Source organism: Sciurus vulgaris (genome assembly GCF_902686455.1).
Source record: "Sciurus vulgaris genome assembly, chromosome: 5".
Taxonomy (NCBI): Eukaryota; Metazoa; Chordata; class Mammalia; order Rodentia; family Sciuridae; genus Sciurus; species Sciurus vulgaris.
The window spans coordinates 97,664,453-97,692,226 of NC_136465.1; the positions used below are offsets into that span (position 1 = coordinate 97,664,453).

At 40.0% G+C, this 27,774-nt stretch overlaps 1 protein-coding gene across 2 annotated transcripts in view; it reads right to left on the reverse strand.

Annotated features, from left to right (window-relative positions):
- The window catches only part of TMTC1 (transmembrane O-mannosyltransferase targeting cadherins 1), a 265,889-nt gene that overhangs the window by 82,033 nt on the left and 156,082 nt on the right, over positions 1 to 27,774 (reverse strand). For both annotated transcript variants that reach the window (XM_079139333.1, XM_079139332.1), the window contains exon 9: positions 12,505 to 12,626. In XM_079139333.1, coding sequence (XP_078995459.1) covers positions 12,505 to 12,626 — 122 coding nt within the window. The remainder of the gene's footprint in view (positions 1 to 12,504; positions 12,627 to 27,774) is intronic.

Genomic DNA, 27,774 nt, shown 5'->3' on the forward strand with positions numbered 1-27,774 from the left:
AGATAAAACAACAACAAACCCCCAGACAGACAAACAAAACAGTACATGAGGCCTAAGGGGGGGAAAAGTCAAGGTTTTCCATAGTTATCTGAGTCAAGCTTCCTATAGGAGCCGTAAGGGACCTTAAAGATCATGCAGCACTGTGGTTATAGCAGTTTCAGATTCCTAAAACCAGTAAATACTAAAAAAAGTGGGGTGGGTGGGAGAAGAGGGACTGGCAGAGGATTGTCTATGCCCTGCTATTCTCATTAGCATGACAAGGATAGGAAAGATAATATTTCACAATATTCTAACTTTATGGAAATTCACTGCATTGACTTTCTTTCTCTTTTCACTCCCCTCCCCAATTTAGCCTTAAACAGTGAAAACTACCAGCCAGCTTTAATCAGCATTTGAAACTATGGAGATAGAGGAGGCCGGTCGGCACAGCGCTGGGACTCGGAACAGCCACTGGGGCTCCGGCGGCTGCCCGGGGGAGGAGAGGCGGGGAGAACTGTGTGGACTCAGGACACCGGGGCCTGCCCTGAGGAGGAGGAGAGGAGCGTGGCCACTTGGATTCAGAGAGACTGCGCCAGAGCTGCAGGCGGTTGCCAGAGGAGAAGCCGCGCGGCGAGCTGTTTGGAATCAGAACAACGCTTCTGAACCCCGGGGCCTGCCCTGAGGACGAGGAGGAAGAGGAGCAGCCGCTTGGATTCGGGCGACTATACGGGAACTACAGGCGGTTGCCAGAGAAGGGGCTGCGTGGCGAGCTGTTTGGACCCTGACCACTTCTGAACCCCGGGGCCTGCCCGGAGGAGTAGGAGAAGGAGGAGAAGGAGCGCGGCGGGTCCTTTGGACTCGCAGTGACTGCATTAGCGCTCCAGGCGGCTGCTCAGAGGAGAAGGCGAGTGGTGAGTTATTTGGTCTTAAAGTGACAGCTCCTGAACACAGGGGGGCTGCCTGGAGGAGAAGCGTGGTGGGACGCTTGGTCTTGAAGGACCACACCAGAGCTCCGGGCGGTGGCCCAGAGGACCCGTGCAGCGGGTCACGTGGATTCAGAGCCACTCAGAGGGACTGCTCCTGAACACCCGGGGGGTTATCTGGAGAAGGAGGAGGAACGGGCAGGGTCACTTCGACTCGGAGTGATTGATTGCCCCGGGCTACGGGTGGTTGGTGGGAGGAGGAGGCACGAAGTGAGTTTCTTGGACTCCTAGTGACCGCACCGGCATACTGGGCAGCTGTCTGGAGGAAGAGGCCTGTGGCGGGTCTCTGGGACTCAGAGCGATTGTTCGGGGCCACAGGTGGCTGCTCAGAGGAGGGGCCACGCAGCCAGGCGATTAGGTGCAGAACAGGGTCCCAGGATCTAGGAGGCTTCTGGGTGGAAGAGCCGCACAGAGACAGGCTTAGGGCGGAGCGAAGGTTCCAGGCCTATGGGCAAATTCTCTGAGGAGGGGCAGCCTAAGGAGATTCATCTGCGAAGGGTGAGGCTCCCAGGCCCAGGAGGTAGGGCCGGGCCCCTGGAAACTTTGCAGAGGAAGGCAGCCCAGCCCAGGCAGTAGATGTAAATTGAGGGGAACCTCTAGGAGGAAACTGACCAGCGAGACCTCCCCACCGGGTGAGTCTTCCCTGCTGGGTGAGGTTTCCCACAAGGACAGTAAAACCAGAGGCTCAGGCCCAAACAGGCCTTGCCTCAGCCCACAGCCTAGGTCCCCTTTGGATGACCATTGGTCAACAAGTGGAGGCACCTCTGCCCACTAGCAGGGAATATACCCCACCTGAAGGCCACTACTCCTAGAGAGGCAGCTTCCTTGTGGAGCACCGCATTATCAACCTCCTCCAAGACTTCAGCCTACTGAAGGCTAAGAGGGGATATATATAGAAATCTTCAGGGTCATTGTAAATCAACAGAGGAAATCTGCAATATCTCAGCGGTCCACTGATATCTGAACAACATGAGAAAACAAGGAAAGAAAATGCTGCAAACAAATCTAGATGTTACATCAATAAAACCCAATGACAGCATGGCAGAAGAAATGACAGAAAAGGAGTTCAGAATGTACATAATTAAAATGATCAGAGAAGCAAACGAGGAGAGGAAAGAGCAAATGCAAGCATTGAATGATGAGATGAAAGAGCAAATGCAAGCATTGATTGATCGCACCAATCGACAGTTAAAAGAGCAAATACAGGAAGCAAAAGATCATTTCAATAAAGAGTTAGAGATATTGAAAAAAAACCAAACAGAAATCCTTGACATGAAGGAAACAATAAACCAAATTAAGAACTCCATAGAAAGCATATCCAATAGGATAGAACACCTGGAAGACAGAACCTCAGACATTGAAGACAAAATATTTAACCTTGAAAACAAAGCTGAACAAACAGAGAAGATGGTAAGAAATCATGAACAGAATCTACAAGAACTATGGGATATCATGAAAAGGCCAAATTTAAGAATTATTGGGATTGAGGAAGGCCTAGAGAAACAAGCCAAAGGAATGAACAACCTATTCAATGAAATAATATCAGAAAATTTCCCAAATCTGAAGAATGAAATGGAAAATCAAGTTCAAGAGGCTTACAGGACTCCAAATACACAAAATTACAACAGACCCACACCAAGGCACATTATAATGAAAATACCTAACATACAAAATAAAGACAGAATTTTAAAGGCTGTGAGAGAAAAGAACCAAATTACATTCAGGGGGAAACCAATACGCATATCAGCAGATTTTTCAATCCAGACCCTAAAAGCTAGAAGGTCCTGGAACAACATTTTTCAAGCCCTGAAAGAAAATGGATGCCAACCAAGAATCTTATACCCAGCAAAACTTACCTTCAAATTTGACGATGAAATAAAATCCTTCCATGATAAACAAAAGCTAAAAGAATTTACAAAAAGAAAGCCAGCATTACAGAACATTCTCAACAAAATATTCCATGAGGAAGAGATGAAAAACAAAGAAGCAAATCAGCAAAGGGAGGAATTATCCTAAAGGAATTGTCAAATAAAGGAGGAAACAAGTTGTGTCAAACAAATAAATAAACAAAATTTTAAAAATGAACCAAATGACCGGGAAACCAAATCATTTCTCTATAATAACCCTGAACGTTAATGGCCTGAATTCATCAATCAAAAGACATAGACTGGCAGACTGGATTAAAAAGAAAGATCCAACAATATGTTGCCTGCAAGAGACTCACCTCATAGAAAAAGATACCCATAGATTAAAGGTGAAAGGATGGGGAAAAACATACCATGCACATGGACTCAGCAAAAAAGCTGGAGTATCCATCCTCATTTCCGATAATGTGGACTTCAAGCCAAAGTTAGTCAGAAGGGATAAAGAAGGTTATTTCATACTGCTTAAGGGAAGCATAAATCAGCAAGATATAACAATCATAAACATCTATGCCCCAAACAGTGGCTCATCTATGTATGTCAAACAAATCCTTCTCAATTTCAGAAACCAAATAGACCACAACACAATAATACTAGGTGATTTTAACACGCCGCTCTCACCACTGGACAGATCTTCCAGACAAAAATTGAGCAAAGAAACCATAGATCTCAACAACACAATCAATAATTTAGACTTAACGGACATTTATAGAATATTCCATCCAACCAAGAGTGAATACACTTTCTTCTCAGCAGCACATGGATCCTTCTCTAAAATAGACCATATATTATGCCACAAAGCTAATGTTAGCAAATACAAGAAGATAGAGACACTAGCATGTATTCTATCAGATCATAATGGATTGAAGTTAGAAATAAATGAAAGAGTAAAACACAGAAACTATTCTAACATCTGGAGGTTAAACAATATGCTATTATATGATGAATGGATAACAGAAGATATTAAGAAGGAAATTAAAAAATTCTTAGAGGTAAATGAGAACAAAGAAACATCATATCAAAACCTCTGGGACACTATGAAAGCAGTACTTAGAGGGAAATTTATTTCATGGAGCGCATTTAATAAAAGAAGTAAAACTCAACAAATAAACAACCTAACACTACAGCTCAAAGCCTTAGAAAAAGAAGAACAGAACAGCACCAAAAGTAGTAGAAGACAGGAAATTGTTAAACTCAGAGCTGAAATCAATGAAATTGAAACAAAAGAAACAATACAAAAAATTGACAAAATAAATAGTTGGTTCTTCGAAAAAATAAACAAAATTGATAAACCTTTAGCCACACTAACAAAGAGAAGACGAGAGAAAACCCAAATCACTAAAATTCGGAATGAACAAGGAAATATCACTACAGACAGGATGGAAATACAAAACATAATTAGAAGCTATTTTGAAAATCTATACTCCAACAAAATAGAAAATTTCGAAGACATCAACAGGTTTCTAGAGACATATGAATTGCCTAAACTGAATGAGGAGGACATAAACAATTTAAATAGACCAATTTCAAGTACTGAAATAGAAGAAGTCATCAAAAGCCTACCAACAAAGAAAAGTCCGGGACCAGATGGGTTCTCAGCCGAGTTCTACAAAACCTTTAAGGAAAAGCTCATTCCAATACTTCTCAAAGTATTCCATAAAATAGAAGAGGAGGGAACCCTCCCAAACTCATTCTATGAAGCCAATATCACACTGATACCTAAACCAGACAGAGACTCATCAAGGAAAGAAAATTTCAGACCAATATCCTTAATGAACATCGACGCAAAAATTCTCAACAAAATTTTAGCAAATCGCATACAAAAACATATTAAAAAGATAGTGCACCATGATCAAGTGGGTTTCATCCCAGGGATGCAAGGTTGGTTCAACATCAGGAAATCAATAAACGTAATTCACCATATTAATAGACTTAAAGTCAAGAATCACATGATTATTTCAATAGACGCAGAAAAAGCATTTGATAAAATTCAGCACCCCTTTATGCTCAAAACACTAGAACAAATAGGGATAGTGGGAACATTCCTTAATATTGTAAAGGCCATTTATGCTAAGCCCATGGCTAATATCATTCTAAATGGTGAAAAGCTGAAAGCATTCCCCCTAAAAACTGGAACAAGGCAGGGATGCCCTCTTTCACCACTTCTATTCAACATCGTTCTTGAGACTCTGGCCAGAGCAATTAGACAAACCAAAGAAATTAAAGGGATACGAATTGGAAAAGAAGAACTCAAACTATCCCTGTTCGCTGATGACATGATTATATATTTAGAGGAACCTGGAAATTCCACCAGAAAACTCTTAGAACTCATAAGTGATTTCAGTAAAGTAGCAGGTTACAAGATCAATGCCCATAAATCCAACGCATTTTTATACATAAGTGATGAATCTTCAGAAAGAGAAATTAGGAAAACTACCCCATTCACAATAGCCTCGAAAAAAATAAAATACTTGGGAATCAATCTCACAAAAGAGGTGAAAGACCTCTACAATGAGAACTATACAACACTAAAGAAAGAAATTAAAGAACACCTTAGAAGATGGAAAGATCTTCCATGTTCTTGGATAGGAAGAATTAATATTGTCAAAATGGCCATACTACCTAAAGTGCTATACAAATTCAAAGCAATTCCAATTAAAATCCCAATGACGTACCTTACAGAAATAGAGCAGGCAATTATGAAATTCATCTGGAAGAATAAGAAACCCAGAATAGCTAAAGCAATCCTTAGCAGGAAGAGTGAAACAGGGGGTATTGCAATACCAGATCTTCAACTCTACTACAAAGCAATAGTAACAAAAACGGCATGGTATTGGTACCAAAATAGAAAGGTAGATCAATGGTACAGAATAGAGGACACGGACACAAACCCAAATAAATACAATTTTCTCATACTAGACAAAGGGGCCAAAAATATGCAATGGAGAAAAGATAGCCTCTTCAACAAATGGTGCTGGGAGAATTGGAAATCCATATGCAACAGAATGAAACTAAACCCATATCTCTCACCATGCACGAAACTAAACTCAAAATGGATTAAGGACCTCGGAATCAGACCAGAGACCCTGCAGATTATAGAAGAAAAAGTAGGTCCAAATCTTCATCTTGTTGGTCTAGGACCAGACTTCCTTAACAGGACTCCCATAGCACAAGAAATAAAAGCTAGAATCAACCACTGGGATAGATTCAAACTAAAAAGCTTTCTCTCAGCAAAGGAAACTATCAGCAATGCGAAGAAAGAGCCTACAGAGTGGGAGAATATCTTTGCCAATCATACTTCAGATAGAGCACTAATCTCCAGAATCTATAAAGAACTCAAAAAACTCTACTCCAAGAATTCAAACAGTCCAGTCAACAAATGGGCTAAGGAAATGAATAGACACTTCACAGAAGAAGATCTACAAGCAATCAACAAACATATGGAAAAATGTTCAACATCTCTAGTAATAAGAGAAATGCAAATCAAAACCACCCTAAGGTTCCATCTCACCCCAATTAGAATGGCGATTATCAAGAATACGAGCAACAACAGGTGTTGGCGAGGATGTGGGGAGAAAGGTACACTCATACACTGCTGGTGGGGCTGCAAATTAGTGCAGCCGCTATGGAAAGCAGTGTGGAGATTCCTTAGAAAACTTGGAATGGAACCACCATTTGACCCAGCTATCCCACTCCTTGGCCTATACCCAAAGGACTTAAAATCTGCATACTACAGAAATACAGCCACATCAATGTTCATAGCTGCTCAATTCACAATAGCCAGACTGTGGAACCAACCTAGATGCCCTTCAATTGATGAGTGGATAAAGAAACTGTGGTATATATATACTATGGAATATTACTCAGCCATAAAGAATGATAAAATTATGACATTTGCAGGCAAATGGATGAAATTGGAGAATATCATGCTAAGTGAGATAAGCCAATCTCAAAAAGCCAAAGGACGAATGATATCGCTAATAAGTGGAGGTTGACACATAATGGGGGGGAAGGAAGGGTTAGAGTTAGGGTTAGGGAGGGGGGCAAGTATAGAGGAAGGAACTACTGTATAGAGGGTAAAGAGGGGTGGGAGGGGTGGGGGGAAGGGAAAAAAATAACAGAATGAATCAAACAACATTGCTCTATGTAAATTTATGATTACACAAATGGTATGCCTTTACGCCATGTACAAACAGAGAAACAACATGTATCCCATTTGTTTACAATAAAAAAAAAAAAAAATAATAATAATAAAGTACTTTGCGTGCCTGTCTCCCGTAAAAAAAAAAAAAAAAAAAAAAAAAAAAAAAAGAAACTATGGAGTATTCGGGAACTATCCACCTGGTTATCTTAGAAAACTAGTAGCCTCACCCATTCAATGACTCCCAAGACGGCTTGGCAGTGGGTGACACGGGGCTGCACTGATTCCCACTTCAACCTTCTTGCTTCTGGATTTGCTCAAGTAAATTCTAAGATTTCCATACTGATACTATTACTTGGTCAAATTTAGATTCACTGTTAAATAATCACGATTCTTGTCTGACCCTCTAAAGGACCATATGTATAGATAGACGGATGTGGAAGGGCCAGGTCATCAGATATGAGAGGAAGTGTAACTTCAGAGATGACCCTTCTCATTTTGTCCCCTGAGTAGTGTTTCAATAGTTACTTGTGTAAAATTTTTTAAAAAAATTTGCTTTGAATTAATAGGTATGATTTGAAGAGATTTCTCAAACTTAAAAATAAGTGAGGCTCACCCTTTTTCCTTGTCTTCTGCGTCCATAGCTCAGGGCTATACAATACAAATGGCATCCCTGTCTAAGAGTATGGGGCACTTTTTACTTCATTTTTTCCCCTCAGATTCATGCCATCCAATTTCTTGTGTCACCCGAGTTATTCTTGATTGCTTCTATCCCAAAATATTGCTTCTGCCTTCAATTCCTGCCTATTTCTTTCCCTTCTCTACTCATTCAAGTTTTCCTAAAGTAGCTTAGGAATCTGCTCTTTGAAGTGAATAAATCACCCTTAATCTGACATGTGGGTGAATATTCAATTACTTTCTATAACTTTATTTGAGAGCTTTCATCAACTATTTCTGCTTCATCAATTTTAAGAAATTTCAGTCCTTTGGAATTTTTTACTATGGTTTTTACAAAATACAGAAAAGATAGCCATAAAGTTATATGTTTCTCTTGGGATAAGAATAAGAGAGCAAAATTTCTGTTTAAGAATTATTTCAACCCCAAACTCTCCTGCCTGTTCAAAAGGGGCATCTGCCAAGTGGGCATTTATCACCAAAAGAAAATATTATTTCAATTTATTTTGATGGCAAAACTCTGACCCTAAGCACCAGGGAGTGCTAGGCAAAGAGCTGATTTCTGTTCTTTTTATCTAGACTTCCAAGTGCAAATGAGAGGAGGATGATATTTTGGGTATTTTCTGGGTTAGGCTGGAGGAAGAAGAGAAGTCAGAAGATTTAAGTGGTTTGTTCCTAGTTAAGGATAAAGGCAGGAGGTGGAAGGGCACCATTCATTCTGATTCATACTAGGCCCTTCTTGTGAAATGGCCAGATCAGCCTCCTGGGATTGGGGGACTCACCCAGGCTTCAGTAGGGCTGGAAATGACTTCTATGACAGTCCGGTTTGAATGACTTAGGCCAGCAGCCAGGATTTGGTTTCATAATAGATTGAAACAAACATATAATGAGACGAAGCTCACCTTCCTCCTGCCACCCCCCCCCCACTTTTATTTTTGGTGCTGGGAATTGAACTGAGGGCCTCGCGCATACCAAGCACATTCTCTACCACTGAGTAGAGAATCATCCCCATGCCCTACCAGCTGAGCTTTTAGTTCATCTTTCTATTGTTCCCTAAAGTTTGTGAGCCAACACATAATTTCTGCATAAAGATGACCTACATTTTCAGGAATGTCACTGAGTACATGGTATATATTTTCCTCAAAGAGCCTGGATACTAATGATGTAGAAAAGTGGCTATTTCATGTCAAGGTCAACAACAGAAGGAGATTCACAAAGAGAAGATCTTAAATTGTATAAAAGGTTTGGGAGACCTGGGGGTGGTAGAAGAGATCTCAGCCTGGTAGAAGCACTTGCCTAGCATGCACAAGGTCCTTGGTTTGATCCCCAAACTGGAAAAGGAAAAAATAAGGAAAGAAGAAATAGTTTGGTTTGGGGGACATTCTGACTGTGGCTGAAGTCTATCTTCAGCTTTATTAAATGAAGCAGGTATTATTTAGTGCTTTGACACGTCCAAGAGACACCCACAGCATCCACCTGCCTCTGCTTGGCCCCGGAGAGGACTTCAACTGTTCTGTCCCCAATTATCTACCATTCTCCCCTGTGACAGGGCACCTGGTCACTGCTGGCTAAAATCTGTTTCTGAAAAAGTCTGTCATTTTTAAAGATAGCTCAATATTTACAAAATGGTTCTGGTGAAGTCACTAGAAACTCTGAAGCCACAGCAGTGTGCTCACATGGGCTTCAACTTCTGACAGCCTAGGCCACTTTACTTGTACAACTTTTGATGAAAAGGAATCTAGTGCCATAAGTAAAGCAACTCCCTTGCAAGTTCAGTTTCAACCATAACTGTGGAAAAGGCTGGGATTCACTAGAGATGTAACATCCCATTCAAATATTGCTAGGCTTCCTCTTACCCCAAGTTTCACAACATCCAGGTTATACTCCTAAATGTGGTCAGGACTGTGGACCCAGAGGAGTGACTTGATCTCATCACCGGGCCCCAGGACCATGCCTCAGAAACAGGAAAGCCCTCCGCCTCCTTGATGACACGGCTTGACATCTGCTGAGACTGCACCACTGCAAGTGGGCAGCAGCCACCCTGGGTATGTTGGTGACGTGGATGTGAATCCAGAAGTCACAGGGCAGCAAAGAGAAACCCTCAGAAATGACAACCTGGCAACAACGCTGCAATATGTGGATGCAGGAACTTGGACAGAAAAGGACAGTTATCTTCTTAATGAAGACTAGCTTACTGAAATTGATTTTGGATGCCTCTTCACTGTGTTTGCCAAATAGAGCAAATCCAAACTGGTTCCCAGAGGCAGGCACTTACTCTCGGTAAAACTAAGGCTTTCTTCATAAGCAATGATTTGATTGTAACCCAAGTCAGACTACTAGGGGAAATGGACATTTTATTCCTACATGAAATATATGGTGTCACAGAAAGGGCCATTGAAGACATGGCTGCACGGGAAGACTGAGCTTGTGTGAGCCTGGGGTGTGTGTGGAGGACATACCTGCCTGGAGAGGAAGCCCTGACTTTAAAGAAGACACCCTGCAAATGACTGATGTTGCTACTGTAGGCTTCCAGAACATGAGAGCCTTCATTTCCATTCACCAATTATCTCCTGTTGTCTGGACTCAGAAGGCGGTTCCTTGCACTTGTAATTCTCTGTCACCTAGAACCCCAAACTCCTGAGGATTCAGATCTCAGGATTCTGGGCAGTATCAAGTCTCTATCACCAAATGGAGTTGGGCTGAAATTGCTTTACTATGTTTCCAGTTTCTTCTCTTTCTTTCTGTCAAAAAAGAAATAAGGTCTGGAAGGTGAGACTAGAGAAGATAAGCATTCCAGCTCTGCTGCTTACTAGCTGTGTCACCTTGGGTAAGTTACTAACCCTCTCAGAGACCAGGATTCATATCTATAGCATAATGATTGTGGTATCAGCTTTTATCAACAATACTACTACTTAATATTCATTGACCACAATCAAAACACTTCCTAAGTTCCGTGTATGGTTATCTCACTAATGATCACACTATCTGACTCAGTTGTGTATTCCCATTATTTCCATTTCATGTAATTGAGAAACTGAAGGTTGGAGAAATCGCACTGATATCTAAGCAGGAATTTGAAGGCAGTCTCCTTAGCATGGAGAGTGAAATACAATAAGAGCTCAATAAATGCTTGAATATAATTAATGGAAAAATGGCAGGCATTAAGGAGTATAACAGTATTTTAAAGAATATCAAGTATTATGAAATACTTCAAGTACAACTCTTTCAAGACAGATACTGAATTTACTTGTTTTTGTAGCCTCAGATTCTAGGACAGCATTTATAATAAAGATACCCCATAAAATCTGATAAACGAAAAACTTGGAATCATCAGTACTCTAGAAGAAAGCTGACTTCAGACACTTTCAACTGATCTCAGCTGAAAGGGCACAGTGACACATGTCTATAGTCCCAGCTACTGGGAGGCTGAAACAGGAGGATCGCAAGTTTGAGGTCAGCCACAGCAACTGAATGAGACCCTGTCTCAGAACAAAATTTAAAGAGCTGAAGCTGTAGCTCTGTAGTAGAGCACTTGCTTACCATGAGCAAGGACCTGGGTTCAACCCCCAGTACCACCAAAGGGGTTTAAGAAAAAAAAAAAAAATCACACAGATCGATGTTCCCTTTTACCCTTCTATAGGTTAGTGTTGGTATCTTCTCAAAAGACTCTTACCTGTCGGTAATACAATATACAAAGCATTGTGTTGTACTTCTGTCCTTATCAAATAGTACTTATCAAGCAATAACTTTCTTTCCAAATTGTTCTGAGGACAAATAAAACAAAGTAAAGGCTACCCTGGACTAAGCCCTAGCCAAATCTAAATATAATGCTGCAAAGACTTAGGAATACTATAGTTTTGGCTTGGGAGAACTGGAGATTATAAATCTCATTTCTAATTAAAAGTGTTTTTAAATTCCTAGTGCAATATCATAAACAAAAATAATGATTTTCTTAAAATATCTTGGATTACGATATTGCCTTTTAGAAAAATCCAATCTTATAGAACTTATAGAAGTTATTATTGAACTTACATTAAAATGAACTGTTCAAAATGGCAACATCATAGATCAAAATACTAAATTTAAGTAGTTTACTAAAATCTCAATTTTAGAAATGAGAAAATTTGGTGCAGAAAAACTGTATGTCTTAATCAAGGTCACACAACTGGTAAATGGAAGAACCAAGCCTATTTCCTGCTTTAGTGATATTTCTGGGCATCTGAAAAGTGGCCTTGGAACGATGACACTTGATTGTTAAGAAAGCAGACCAACTTCAGCACAGCTCACATGCTCAGAGCTAAGTACATTATAGATGCACATGTATCTGAACATCCTTTGTGATTTCTAAGTCACTTTTATTTCACACAGATTTTCTTGAGGATAAATTTTCTTGAGATTATTCTCACTTTTGAATTAAAGAAAAAGGAGGGCAAAGGAAGATTATGAACATAATTTAATGCAAATCAACAAATATTTCTGAAAAATTATAATAACTATATTTAACAAAACATTTGGACAAGATGGTGTGGAAGCAACTGCAGCTAGTGTCCTGAACATACTGAAGTCAGTATTCCCATTCAACTGTGAAGTTGCAATGGGGGGTGAACACTGGGAACAAGATTGAATGTCACCAGCGTGGTCTCGCCCACTCATCTGTGTGGCTGTTTGAAGGCTCAGGTGGTAAAGTCTGAGCTCCATGAGGACATAACTCTCATCACCCAAGGGATGGTCTCTCTGGAATCGGTGTTGGTGGTGGAGGGTGGGAAGGCAGGGCTGGTAAAGAGGAAATCGCTGCAATAATTACCTAGGCGTGTAAAGGACTCTCTCCGCCACCACAAAACCCACCCTGAAGAAGAGATTGCTGGCTGGAATGAACGGGAACACCAGGAACAACAAGCCCACTAAAACTTCCTTGTGCTCCAGTCTCTGAAACACACAACAGTGAAGGACAAGTCAATTTTGGTTCAATTCCACTTCGGTCAGCAACCATCTCTTTCAACTTCAATTCTCAGTGAAGGAGTGAATAAACCCCAGCATGTGAACCTTCTGAAGAGCGAGCCGAGTTTATCACACAAAGCCCCAGGCTGGACAGCTGGCCTGTCAAATCACCCGCAGGAGCCTGACACACAGGTGCCACCAGAAACATCTGATGTTGGCACAGTGTGGTGGGTGATCGCTGCTCCTTGCTCTGTGTGGGCCCTCCAGCAACCCTGCTTCTTGGCTCTGTCCCTTTTCAGATCCCTGTCCCCGCAGGCACCTTGGGCAGTCCAGGGAGCAGAGCTGCTGGGTAGACTGCAGCACACAGGCACCAGAGAGAGTTTAATGATGTCTCCTCTCTAAAAGAGAACACTTTAAAGAAAAGAAAAAATCCTCACCAGGAAAAGGAATAGAGATGCTGAGAGTAAACTTTAGAACACTGATGTGGGGGAATCCACTGAGCCCCCAAATTTCTTTCCCTCCTCTCAAATGAAGCCAATAAAGGAAGTATTTAAGCTTCTGTTCCATAATTTATTTTGTAATTAAAAAATCACTACAAAAATTCATTAAATTGACAAAGGCTCTTTCTCCAATATTTATAAAAGTTTTTAATCTTTATAGAATTAAGATTTGGTTTTTTAATTTTTAGACTGCATTTGATTCGTTGTAAACAAATGGGGTACAACTTTTTGTTTGTATGGTTGTACACAATGTAGATTCATACCATTCGTGTATAAATTAATTTTTATGGATTTTAATTAAAATTTTAATTAAAGTTAAAGTTTCTTTGGTACAATAATGTAATGAAAACTGTAAAAAACAATTTATATTTCCATATGTATATATAATATAGATAGATACATTTGAAGAGAATTCTATTTAAAACAGACATTAATTAACTGATGTTATTATTATCTTTTAAAAGTTTAAGACCAAACAGAACTTGCCATTTTACAAGATCAAATGGTGCCTATACACATAAACAGTTGAAATAGTCTATTACTTTTAATAATTGAAAAAGAATAAATTTTTAAAATTTGACAAATATAAATAAAACTTCCTAATGGAAATTACAAATACTTTAAGTATGCAAAGTGAAAGATTTTAAAGATCCTGGGTATTTGTCATCTGGATTCTATTAAAATCTTTGTCTAACTATAAAAATATAGAGTAATAAAATTTCTAAGAGTGATTCCATATATTTTGGACAGTTTCCCTTAAATAATTAATAATTCCATTACTAATGATCTCATTTTTTACTTAAAGAAACCACATAGAATAAAAAGAAAAAAAATGAATTATTTTATAAGGTTTTAATTCACGTGAATACAAAAGAATGTTATATTTCTAAGGTTGTACCAAAATTAACAAAAAAAAAGTAAAAGAAAAATAAAAAAGAGTAGCAAGTTTATTTTATTTAAAAGCTGCAAATTATCTTTGAAATTTAAATTATACTTAAACTTTACAATGTACATTTCAGTTCAAGAACTTAAAGGATATAATTTAACAAAGAACATTTTCAGAATAAAGCAGGTATTTCTTGCTAACATTGAAAATAAATCTGTGAGCGAGTGTCTTATCATGTGTTCCTCCTTAACTCTGAGCCTATGGTTGAACAGCTCATTGATATTTTCTTTGTAGAGAAGCATTTTTAGTTTTTACAATAGCTGATCACCTCTCTTGACTCTTTCCAAAAGCTGATATACTGTTTTTTAATCCTGCTCTCTGAATTTCCTTTATTTTGCTCTAACTTCCACATGTAAAATATTTGACCCTTGATTTTCTGAGACTCACTTAATTCCACTTAGCACGATATTCTCTATTTCCATTCATGTGCCAGTAAGTGTCATAATTTCATTATTTTTATTGGTTAAATAAAGCACCATTGTGCATACATGCCACAATTTCTTAATCTCATCTATGGAGGGGCATCTTGGATGATTTTTTAATTTGGCTATTGCAAATTGTGCTGCTATAAACATCGAGGTGGCTGTATTCATATGGTGGGATTTTATTAGCTCTTTTAGAAAAATACCATGGAGTGGGATATTTGGGTCATATAGTGGTTCCATTCTTAGTTTTTTGAGGAATCTCCATACTGCTTTTCTTGTCCCTATTTGTAGAGGAAATGCATTCACATGTTGGCTTTGAGTTTGTAATATATGGCCTTTACAATGTTGAGGTAAATTCCTTGTATTACTGGCTTTTTGCCAGTGGTTTTTTTTTTTAATAATTAATGTATGATTAATTATACATGACAGTAAAATGTATTTTGACATGTGGTACACAAATGGAGCATAACTCCTCATTCCTCTGGCTGTACATGGTGCTGAGTCACACCAGTAATATAATTGCACATGTATACAGGGTAATAATGTCCATCTCATTCTACCATCCTTCCCATCCCCACCACCCAACCCTCCCCTCACTCACCTCTGCACAATCCAAAGTTCCATCATTATTTCTTAATTGTCCCCCTGCACCTGCCCCACTATGGATCAACAGTCACTTATCAGAGAAAACATTCAGCCTTTAGTTTTCTGGGATTGGTTTATCTCACTTAGCATGATATTCTCCAATTCCATCTGTTTACCTGCAAATGCCATAACTTCATTCTTCTTTAAGGCTGAGTAATATTCTATTGTGTATATGTACCACATTTTCTTTATCCATTCATCTATTGAAGGACATCTAGGTTGGTTCCATAGTTTAGCTATAATGAATTGAGCTGCTATAAACACTGATGTGCCTGCATCACTGTAGTATGCTGATTTTAAGTCCTTCGGGTATAAAGGAGTGGGATAGCTGGGTCAAATGGTGGGTCCATTCCGAGTTTTGTGAGGAATCTCCATACTGCTTTCCATAGCAGCTGTAATAATTTGCAGTCCCACCAGCAATGTATGAGTGTACCTTTTCCCTACATCCTTGTCAACACTTATTATTACTTGTATTCTTGATTATTGCTATTCTGACTGAAGATGAAATCTTAGAGTAGTTTTGATTTGCATTCCTCTAATTCCTAGAGATTATGAACATTTTTTCATGTTTGTTGATAGATTGTACTTCTTTTTCTGTGAAGTGTATTATTCAGTTCCAAAGCCCATTTATTGATTGGGTTATTTGTTTTGCTAGTATTAAGTTTTTTGAGTCTTTATATATCTTGGAGATTAGTGCTCTACCTGAGGTGTGTGTGGTAAAGATTTTCTCCCATTCTGTAGATTATCATTTACATTATCAATTGTTTCTGGGTGCTCGATTTTTTCAAAGACCTTTTCTGCATCTATTGAGATGATCACTTGATTCTTGTTCTTAATTCTATTTATGTAGAGAATTTTGTTATTGATTTGAATATGCTGAACCAATTTTGTATCCCTAAAATTAAACCTACTTGGTCATGGTGCATTATCTTCTTAATGTGTTTTTGAATGTGGTTTGCTACTATTCTATTAAGGATTTTTGCATCTTTGTTCATCATGGATATTGTTCCGTAGTTTTCTTTCCTTGATATGTCTTTGTCTGCTTTCAATATCATGCTTATACTGGCTTCATAGAATGTATTTGTACATCTTCCTTCCCTTTCAATTTCATGGTATACTTTGAGGAGGACTAGAATTGTTACAGTTTCATGGTCTGGTAAAACTCAGCTGAGAATTCATGTGGTATTGAGCTTTTCTTTATTGGAAGGTTTTTAATTGCTATTTCAATGTAATTACTTGGTGTTGGTATGTTCATGATTTCTGTGTCTTCCTGGTTCAATCTGGGCAGGTCATATGTGAATAGAAATTTGTTAATATCTTCTATTTTATTGGAGTGAAATATTTCAAAAGTTTCTAAAGATCCTCTGGAGTCAGAAGTGTTGGTGCTTATATCTCCTTTTTCATCTCTAATTTTGTTGATTTGGGCCTTTGCTGTTACTTTTGGTAAGTTTGGTTAAGGGTTTGTCAATCTTATTTGTCTTTAAAAATTTGTTGTTTTTAGATATACATGACAGTAGGGTGTATTTTGACATATCATGCATACATAGAGTATAACTTCCCATTCTTGTGGTTGTACATGATGTGGAGTCACACTAGTCATGGTATGAGCATAGAAAAATAATATCTGATTTATGCTACTATCTTTCCTATTCCCGTTTCTCCTCCCTTTCCTTCATTACTCTTTGTCTTATCCAATGAACTTCTATAATTCCCCTCCCCACCCTCCCTTGTTATGGATTAGCATCCACATATCAGAAAGAACATTCAGCCTTTGTTTATTTGGGACTGGCTTATTTCACTTAGCATGACATTCTCCAGTTCCATCCATTTACCAGCAAATGCCATAATGTCATCCTTCTTTATGGCTGAGTAATATTCCATGTGTGTGTATATATACCACATTTTCTTTACCCAATCATCTGTTGAAGGGTACCTAGGTTGGTTCCATAGCTTGGCTATTGTGAATTGAGCTGCTAAAATACAGTGATGTGGCTGTGTCACTACAGTATGCTGATTTTAAGTATTTGGGTATAAGCTTTTTATAGAAGTATTCATGTCTTTCCAAAGAGAATTCTAAAGAGAATGCAATACACCTATCAATTCATTCCAAGAAGAATGAAAAGTGTAGGTATAAACACTTTAAGAACAGGCCATTGCCCCTGTCCCTGGGTAATGTCTCCCCAAAGAGCCACTGCCCTGCCCCTCATTGAGGTTATCTGAGGACAGTCCCCACCGGGGACCTGAAAGACACATCACCTTTACATCCCAGGATCTCATCTTCTGCCCGATCAAAGCCTCCTTCCTCACTCTGGTGGACCTTCAGGTACTTCCAAAGAACTCCAAGAGCCTATGCAGCCACCAGAATGGGAGGCTCTTCATCCCTGAGGTGGGGTCAGGTGAGAGCAGAGGCCAACCTCCTGCCTCCTCCTCACTCATGAGCCCAAGGTGCTCACAATGCCAGGGACACAGAGATGGGGAGAGTCAAGGAGAGCCCAGCCTCCCCCAGAAAACTGATATGCAAACTGGAGCATCATAGCGTGTGGGTTCACTTGTTCCTCCATCAGGTCCTGCGGGAGCCAGGCACATCACTGTTTTCATCGTAAGTCATCCCAGTGGTAACCACACATGTAGCTCTGGGTCTGCTGTCTTCAATGGCTGCCTTCCCCCGATAGACCACAAACTCCACACGGGCAGGGAGTTCCTCAGCCACGTTCACTGGTACAGGACTTGTGTTTACCTCGGTGCCTGGTGCCATTATCTCTGAATAAATCACTATCTGCTGAATAAAGTGAATAGATGTAGCAGGCAAAAGAGAAACTGGTAGAAGGTGAGGGATGGGGGGGTGGGGGGAGAGGGATCCCTCGTGGGAATGATAATCTGGACTTCAAATATTAATAAATGTTTTCAATGCAGACAAATGGGGGCAGGCAGGGCACATTCCAGGAAGAAGGTTCAGAATGTACAAAGCAGGAATCATACTAGACATGTTGGCAGATGATAGCTTATGCATTCCCTGTGGTAGAATTGACAGGGAGGCTACGGGAAGATACTACTGTGTCCCTCATGTACAGAAAGAAAAGTGAGTGTTTGGGTTGATGTCTAGACTTAGGTTGAGGCCCTGTAGCCAATATAGCATTAGTTGTCTTGGGCACATGTGAGCCTTTCCATCCTCAAGGTGCCTTGACCACAGGTGAACAAGTAAGGCTCTGGGTTGGTGGGGCTGGGTCAATACACAGATTTCTTGAGCATCAAAAATGCATGTCATCAGTGTCATGAGCTGTGAGCATCCTGGTCACCAGTCAGTGCTGCCACCAGGTGGGCTGGGCTTCTCAGGTGTCTTACTTTGTTTTTAAAACATTCCATTGAAGACAGTGGCGCAGTGCCCAAACTCAGTGACATTTTATTTTCATTTAGAGAAAAATAATGTTTATGAAAAATTTCTTATCTTTATATTAAACTGATGATAATACTCTCCATCTTCCTTGTCCCCAGTCAAGAGAGATTAAAAATATTTAAGAACAAATTTCTTTAAATAACAAGCCAATCTGTCAAGTAGAACATTCTAGAGTTAGGGAAAAAAATCCATCACAGACATTGCTGAATTTCCTAGACTGAGGAAGACCAGGAGGGAGCCCAATTTGTATCTCATGGATGATGGACATGACAAAATTTGACTAAAGACTGTACAGCATATTTCAACCAATAGTATCAGATGAAACTCTATAAAATATAAGGGAAAAAAAGACATTTTGTGATATTTTTCAGGGTACACATAGTGCATTCATTTCTAGGAAAAGAGGTGAAAGAACACTTATTTATTCTAAATTATATTAGAGAAGGAAGAGACATGAGAATAAAAGAACTAAAAAATCAAGCCATAACAATACATACTATTCATCTGGTCTACTGAATTCTGCAACTTCAGACAACTTAATTCACATCTCTCAGAGCTTTAGTTTGATGATGAGTTAGATTTTTAAAAAAGTATTGATACCTACTCTATCTGTAGAAAAAATGTGTGATAAATTCATGGAGATAGGTGTTAGGTTTGATTTTTCTTTTTCTGGCTTTGGAGGAATACAGAGAAGCCTCCCTCTGAGCTGCAAAGAGGTAAAAATCTCATCTTAACACCCTGCTTAGAGTGCCCGGAGGCTTGCTCAGCCACCATCCATGCAGACAGACATCTGGCCAAATGGCTAAGGGAAGAGCAAGGCCTTTCTCAAATCCATAAACTGGCACAAAGAAAACCCAGTTCCATGACCTGAGTTGAGCTCAGTAGTTTCTGGTTTGCTCTCCCATTTGGGTTCCCAGTTCACCTTTCAAAGCACAGATAAAGACACACACGGACCCACATGCCTGCACTCTGGGAAGCAGTGCTCCCTGCCCAGTTCATCCACTGTGGGCTCCTCCCTTGGAGAGAAGCACTGTCATTACCATGACTAGTATATTTTCTCTCACCTCCGAAGAGGTTTCAGAGAAATGGTTCAGTGCATTTAGGGCATGAGTGTGTTTGCAGTGTTCAATGAATTGTGATTATATTTCAATCCTGAGAATTTATCTTGCTGCTCTAGGCTCTAGCTGTCTGCATCCAATTGATCAATCCTCAGGGAATCTGATGACAACAAACCTCTTTTCTTTAGCCCTGGGATTAAGGCATCTGCCAAGCTGACAACGATTATGGCTGAATGCTCATTAAGCTCCGTTTATATGTTCTTCCATCAGACTACAGATTCCTCAACGGCAGTCCCCATGCGTAGTTAAATGTATCTAGATACCTGGCACATACCTAACAGGTGCTCAACAAATACGTGTCCCACTAGTGAAGATCAGTAACAATGAAAGCTGCACGGCTATCGCTGGGGCTCCTCGAGCACTTACATACCCGTTTTAGGGACTCCCAACTAAGGCCCTTTGTTTGGTAATACTCTGGAACACTGTATCTGCAACATTAATTTTGGGTGAAAAGTCCTTGGTCCTTGAACATGGAAAAGTAGCTCGTCAGGGTCAGGCAGTTGGTCCACACCACTGAGATGCTGCTCACACTGATGCTAGTGTGCCTTCTGTAAAGCTCTGATTTATCCACTGCTCCATACTATTGCTGATGCTCGAATGGCAATGTAACCTTCTCACCCAGGGGAAAAAAACATGACATCTTTCACTTTATTGAAATTCAATTTCAACTTTGGGAATATTTCACCTTAACTGAGGTATTCAATGAGTTATTATTAAGGAAGTTCTTTTAAACCAAGGAAGCCATAATACTTTAACCAACTGAAATCCACTATGGCTCCACTTAACAGCATCTACTGCCTCTACCCCACCCAGGCGTTTGTTCTGAATTCCATTGGTTGAGGGCGAGGTACTGGGTTGACAGCCCCACTCATTCTCTGGCCATGTGACTGCCCCAAACAGCAGCCCTGTAGTACGGCAATCCAAATCTGAGAAAGTTTAAATTCTAATTTATTACCCCTCTTTAAAAATCTTTCATGTCTTAGATTTCTGGGTCCTTTCCAAATAGATGAAACTGTAATCAGCAAAAATGCCAGGAGGTGATCATGTTATTCCTATGAGGAGTCTTTCTCAAGGGTGCAAAGCATTCAGGCCTTCTTCATGCAAAACTTGAGAATCTGGTTCTTCCAGTGCTGCTTCTGTATGTTTTAAGACTTGTTTTGCAGCCCGACACCCTTACTTCTGTCCACAGTGTATTTGTAAATCCAAGTCTGTGGTTGATTTAAGAAATCATGAACTTTGAACTTTGAATCCACAAAAGCCTGTATGTTTACTGATGCTATCAAGGATGAAGATAATATAGACTGCATCAGGTGGCTGTAAACTTCTCATATCCTCAACCCTTAACTCAGAAGCCAAACAGGACACTTTCAAGACCAGAACAGGCAATACCAAACTAGAGTAAAATGCACAGAAGGAGTTTGACTGGGACAATGATTTTGAGCTCTGCACAAACGTACCTTTAGCTCAATCCTCCTGGGATGCCAGAGTGAGCCCTGTGCTGCCCTCTTGCCTACCTGGCCTTCACTGATGAATCTGTTTTCATTTTGATTTTAAGTTTCTCCCACCTCGACCTCTGTCGAGCAGTAGCTGATTTGCCTCTCTCAGGCACAGCTCCTCTCTGGGGTCTCCTTCTGTTATGGTTTGAATATGGTTTATTCCTCCAAACTCAGACAGGAGTTCAATTCCCAAAGTCCTATGTTCATGGTATTAAGAGTGTGGGAATCGAATGTGACATGGTGTTTAATGTGGAGTCTTTGGGAAGTGATTAGATTTGATTAGGTCATTAGGGTGGAGCCCCCATGACTGAATACCAGTGGCTTTACAAGGAGGGGGAGAAAGATGAAACAGACAGACAGATCATGATGTGAACATGATGTGATGTAGCTATGTGAGTCTCATGTCAGAGCCTGTGCTATCCTGTTTGGAGGTCCAGCCTCCAAAGCTATATGCTAAATAAACCTATTTTCTTTACAAAGTAGCCTGCCTCTGGTATTTCATTATCATATTAAAAAAAAAAAAAACAAGATTAATACTCTTCATGGCTATAGCTCTCACTAGGTGCCTGGAACTGTTCTTCTCCTTTCACCCTAATGACCATCTATCTGTCAGGTGTCACATTGCTTGTGTATGCGAACTCTGCCCATATCACTACATATAGTCCCTTCATAAAGTCTCTTCAGTCACCTGCTGGTCTTGGCCTATGTTTCCTGCCAGGACTTTGGCTGAGAGGTCAGCAGAGTAAGAATAAGGGAATAGAAGGAGAACTATGGATTCCAAAGAAGGGTCAAAACTCTGGCACAGGTGAGCTCATGGGAGCCTGCTCCACACCCCTGATTTGGTCCTGTCTTCACATGGTCTTGATCATTGTCTTTCCATTAGGTTTTAGCCCTTGGGTAAACTACTTTTTTAAGGGCCAGTGAGACTATGAAACTTTTAAAATGTTGTGTAAAAGCAATAAAGACAAACACCAATCTGAGACAGCTTTTTTACCCAACGAATGAGATTGAGATCAGTCTCTGAAGAGTTGAAGAAGAGGAAGTTTTGAATTTTTACTGGTATCACAATATCACATGCCACACCACTTATGACTCAAGTAAGATCTAGAATCTAAAATTCCACTACTCTAATGCCAGGGCAAGAGGAATGGTGGGCCCACTTCCATAGACAAAGGAAGAAAAGTTAAGAGCTGATTCTCAGAGGCTCATGTACACGTGCCACATGCCTTGGTGATCACACATTTAACTGGAGCCCAAAGAGCCACGATGCCATGATGCCAAAGGTTTAAGGACAGTTCTCTCAACACATGGGCACAACTCACATTTCAAATGTAGACATGGAAAGGTACCACTTGCGTTTTTTTTTTTGTTGTTGTTGTTGTTTTCTTCTTTTTTTCTTTTTCCCACTAGTCTGAATCAGTAGGACAAGCTGAACTGTGACAGTAGATGGCTCAGGTTCAGGATCTCAAGAGCAAAGTTGCCAACCCACACTCTCCTTGGCTCAAGCTGGTGATATCATTTCCTCGCTTTCATGAGCTCTAACATTTGCTCATAAATGCACAGGGAGTAAAAATTTAAAAGGGGAAATGAATGAAGAAATTATACCCCCTCAGAGACAAAAGGAGACTTGTATAGTCCAGGTCTTCTCTCAGCCAAGTTAAATACTACTTCTTCCCATGCCAAACTTTCATCGCCAAGAGACAGTGCCAGATGCACTAATGAACAGAGAGCTGAAGGCAGATTAAAGTCAGAGTATTCATAAATTGACATTTTATATTTCTGCTCTTTGGTTCTAGACACTTTTTTTTTTTTTTTGCACAGACCTTTTTGTTTGATTTGTTTTTAATCAATAGTCTGAACGCTCTTATAAATACCAGTTCCTAAGATAAACACCTCCTATCTCATAAGAACACCAAGTTACTCTGTAGCATTAAATGAGGTGAAATACTGAAGCTCTGAGATTACTTTACTCAGTTAGAAGCTAATTTGTAACTTCATTCAGGAATGCAAGTTGCATTTTCCTTAAGCACACTTTTAAATGTTTTAAGAAAAATAAAAGCAAATGTATTTCAGAAGGCACCTTATTAGAAAATATTAGTCAAGTAAAAAAATATAATAAAAACATCATTCACTTTAAGTAAGCACTAGTAAGAAGTTAAGGGAAATAAGTAAATGAGAAAAAATGTTGCTAAATAAGTCTTTTTCTGATTAGAAGGAGACTACTACAGGAATTTATGGAGACACAGGGGAAATCAGAAAAGAACTTTCTTCATCTCCAGTTTTTGTTCTGAATAAAAACAGAAAAGGCACAAGAAAGCTACACACATTCTAAAAGGAGACTGGAGAGATGGAAAGGGGTGCTAAGACGAGGCATCTTCTACAGCTCTGCCCGACTTACAGACTACCACACGAGGCGTCCTGAGGGCCACAGGCCTTCGACCAATGACAATCACACCAGTAGATGTCCCTCTGCCAGAGTCTCCCAAAGGCAAAAACACCTTGGTAGGATGCTATTCATAGAGGACAGAAGAAAAGCAAAAGCACACACCACATGCCAAACTGTTCTACTGAAATCTCATGATCATGCCCACAAGATGGGTACAAGTGTCCTCCTTTCTGTAGCAGAGGAAACGGAAGCTCCCAGAGCTTATGACATTTACCAAAGCTGATCCATCCAGTGAAAAACAAGAGTTTTAAACAAGTCTGACCTATTCCCATACCTGTCTTCTTCCCATGTAGCCCAGGCAGCTTAGGAATCTAAAGCCAATGTCAGGTGTGAGGATAAATTTTGATCCTTTACCACTTTGATTTTAACATAATATGATGGAAGAAGGTCGCACAATCTGGAAGTAGCCAGGGGAGATGCTGCTGAGACATTGTGGAAAATCTCAACCCTGAGGGTCTCTAAAGGAAGGTACCATTGACTTGCTTTGCCAGACAGATGCAAACACAAGTGTTCTACAATCTGGACAGAGGTTTGTGGCACACAGCATGTGCTCTGGTCAGGCATTCTGTTTGAATGAATTTGCGAATGGTTTGAGGCAGTCCTACTCCCAACACAACTTCTGATAGATGACACACATCCAGGACCACTGACCACAACAGGATGTGACATGATTTAGCTGACAGATCTGGGATATGAAATTATGAATCAGTATTATATTTGAGAAGCACTGAGAAGAAGATAATGATCACTTTCGACATAAGAAATCAAACACTGTGATGTAATTATCCTTCTGGGTAAGGAAAGTGAAAGAAGTCCACATTCTAGTGACCACAGAGATATAAAGAATCAGCTAAGTGGAGAGCTCAGGGAGACAAAGGCCTTCTGCATTTTATCTTGTCATTGTTCTAAGTTTCCCTCTTTAACATTCAATTGTTTATATGTGAACCATTTGTGAATGGTCTTCCAGGAATGTTAACGCTGTGTTGATCACTTATTCTTGTAACATATCTATCATAGCATTCATTAGGCAGATGGATTTGCAAAATCAAAAGGGTGGTGTGTCTCTAAGAGATTTGTGTTCATATGTGTTGAGAATGAAGGGAGCTCAGTGAATTTAAGAGAAAGGAGAAGGTTGGGGGAGTATACCAGGGACCCCATCCAATACCCCTGGATACAGGGAAGCCCTGTCCTAAAGAGGGTCAGTGGTGCCCAGGAGAAATAAGAGAAGCCCCAACTTGCACCAGGAACCTGTCTGTAGGTGAGGTAGGAAGAGAATCTGTAGCTCAGGTACCCAGGCTTGGCATCATGCTCAACTAGCAACATAGGATTAAATGTGACACAAATAAGGCCACTGCGTTAGTCAGCTTCCCATTGCTGTGACACAATACTTGAGAAAACCAACTTAAAGGAAGAAAGATTTATTCTGGTCCAAAATTTTGGAGCGCTCCCTCCACAGTGGCTTGGCCACTGCTTATGGGCCTGTGTTAAGGCAGCACATCATGGTGAGGAACATGTGGCAGAGCAAAGCTGCTCAGATCATGGTGACTAGGAAGCAAAAAGAGACAAGAAAGGACCAGGTTCCAATAGTCCCTCAAGGGCACACCCACAATTGCCTAACTTCCTCCCACCAGTTCCCACCCTTAAAGGTTCTTTCACCTCCCAATAGCACCTAGGCTGGAGATCAAAACTTCAACACACAGACCTTCGGGGGGCATCCCAGGTCCAAAATACAACAGCCACAAAATTCTAGGTCAAAAACTTTAACTTAATAAGATGACTCAGGAATGGAAAGAAGAGAGAAAAGAACAATTAACCATTTTTTCCCCCTCTGTAAGGGTTCAGTTAGGATCCAAGATAGATTGAAATAAATAGAGTCGTGAGTGAATCTATCTTTAATGAAGTAGAAGAAACAGGGGCAGAAGATAAATCAGATACATTTTCAAAAGAATCAGTTTTTGCAGAAATGCACGTGCCTGGCAAGAGTGGTCTTCTACCTGTGACTATTGCTTAAGGACTTCTGTTGAGATATCCCTCTCCCAAAGCAGGATGCTATAGACATCCTGTTAAGAAAGAGACAAGATGCTTCACTTCTTCACACAGCAAGTCACACTAACCAAAAGGCATGACTCATCTACTCACTTGGAATCAATCACACAGAAGATAGATCACTTGTTCTATAATCTAAAATTAATATAGAGAAGGAGTCACGAAAATACACACAGATTCACTCACCTATTGAATATCTACATATGTTAGAGCAGCACCTTCTAAAGACAATGATTTAGCCCCACTTTACCAAGCAAACTGCAGAGATGTCTGGCTCACATGAAGTTACTCTATATGAAAGTGACAAGGGGTTTAGTAATATTCTCTCAAAGCTAAAATGAAAAAAAAAAAGTGAGCTTCACTTGTGTAATTAAATTTCTAGAGGAACTACCACTGAAGTGGATTTGATTCCTGTTACCTGTTCATGTACTCATCCAAAGTCCAAATATCTTCTATAATCAAAATGTGTTATAATGTATTATACAGGACCCATTTTCCTGTCTCTGAAATGGTAGATGATAAAAGGCTGATGGATAATTTTGTTTATATAGAGGTGGTTAAAAGGCTCTTTTCACAAATTACTGACATGACTGAATAATGCTCTTCCCTCACCTTTAACTATAGATTGAAACAACTTATCTACCACAGCTTAAAAGGGCAAATTTAATGGACTAATGAAATGGAGCAGAGGATGTAAATGAAAGTTTTAAAATGGTATCAAATACTTGTAATAATCCAAGTTCAGACACATACCCCTTTTCATCGTTTCAGAACATGGACGATGCATACATAAAAGGGTCCCTTTCCATCCAATGGCAGGAGCCTAAATCTCTAAGGTGTATGTAAGAGAAAGGAAGTGACACATGGCTTGACATAAGATAAAAGAAAGAACACGACTCAATGATCACTACATAGAAGTTACCTTTTCCTTGGGAAATGCTTATAAGGTAATAGGAAAAACAATCTTTTAATTAGAAAAACAAAGGATGAAAGAGTTTGTCCAACAAGTGTTGGCATTAAACTATTCCTGAGTGAAAACACTGGTATTTCCAGGCATGGTGGATAGGCCTGTAACCCCAGCTATTCAGGAGGCCAAGGCAGGAAGATCACAAGTTCCAGGCCAGTGATCAACTTAGCAAGACCTGCCTCAAGATAAAAATTAATAAAGGGGTCTGGAGATATAGCTCAGAGGCAGAATGTTCCTTGGTTTGATTCCCAGGATCATATACACAAATAAAAACCAAAACACTGATATAGTGAGGACCTGAAACTATAATAAGCAAAAACTAAAATTCATTTGGGAAAGCTACTCATAGCAAAAGGAACTATGGTGCAATGAATAGAGAGAATTTTCAAGGCGATGCCAGGGAGCCTGACATTAATAAATTTTCTTCCCAATTAATCACTTTTTAATACCAAATGCCAAAGTTCTGGGTTATAAGCTGACAGAACCAATTTGATCATTTAAAGTTGCCAGGTCCTTTTGTAAATATTGGTGGCCTCTGGCAATTGGAGTCAGATGGTATGAAAGCAAGACTTAGATGAATTTCTGCCAAAAATGCAACCATTTATTTGCAGTCACACACTGGCTTATCAAGAAGCTTGAGGGAGTCTCTTCTCTTCTTTCCAGCTCTCCTCCAAAAACCTTCCACAACGGTGCCCTCGGAGGAGGAACTAAGCTGTGAAGCAGGAAGAGCTCCCTCCTCCACTCAGACAAGGCACAGAGACCTCTGCTAAGCCCTTTCATTTAAATCAGAAGTTAAGCAGTCGAAGTTACAATGTTTTACTAATTCCAGCTAAAAGGAAAACTGCATGTGGAGAGATATATGGGGTGTCACTTTGGTCTTCCTTTGGAATCAGCTATTGTAGGTGACACCTGCCTCCCCAGCCTATAACGTTTTATGCATTTTTGCAATGTTCTTCATGCCAGTCTCAGCAGTCACAAACATGTACTGAATGCACACATGCATTTCTAATGACAGCCTCGCCAGAATGGAAAACAAAATTCCATGAATCGGTCTCAAGGTTTCAACTTTCACAAAGAATTGGTTTCAAAGGAATCCCTCTGCAGGTGGCATTGCTAAAGAGATAACAAGAAAATTCTTTTATTGATGCTATTG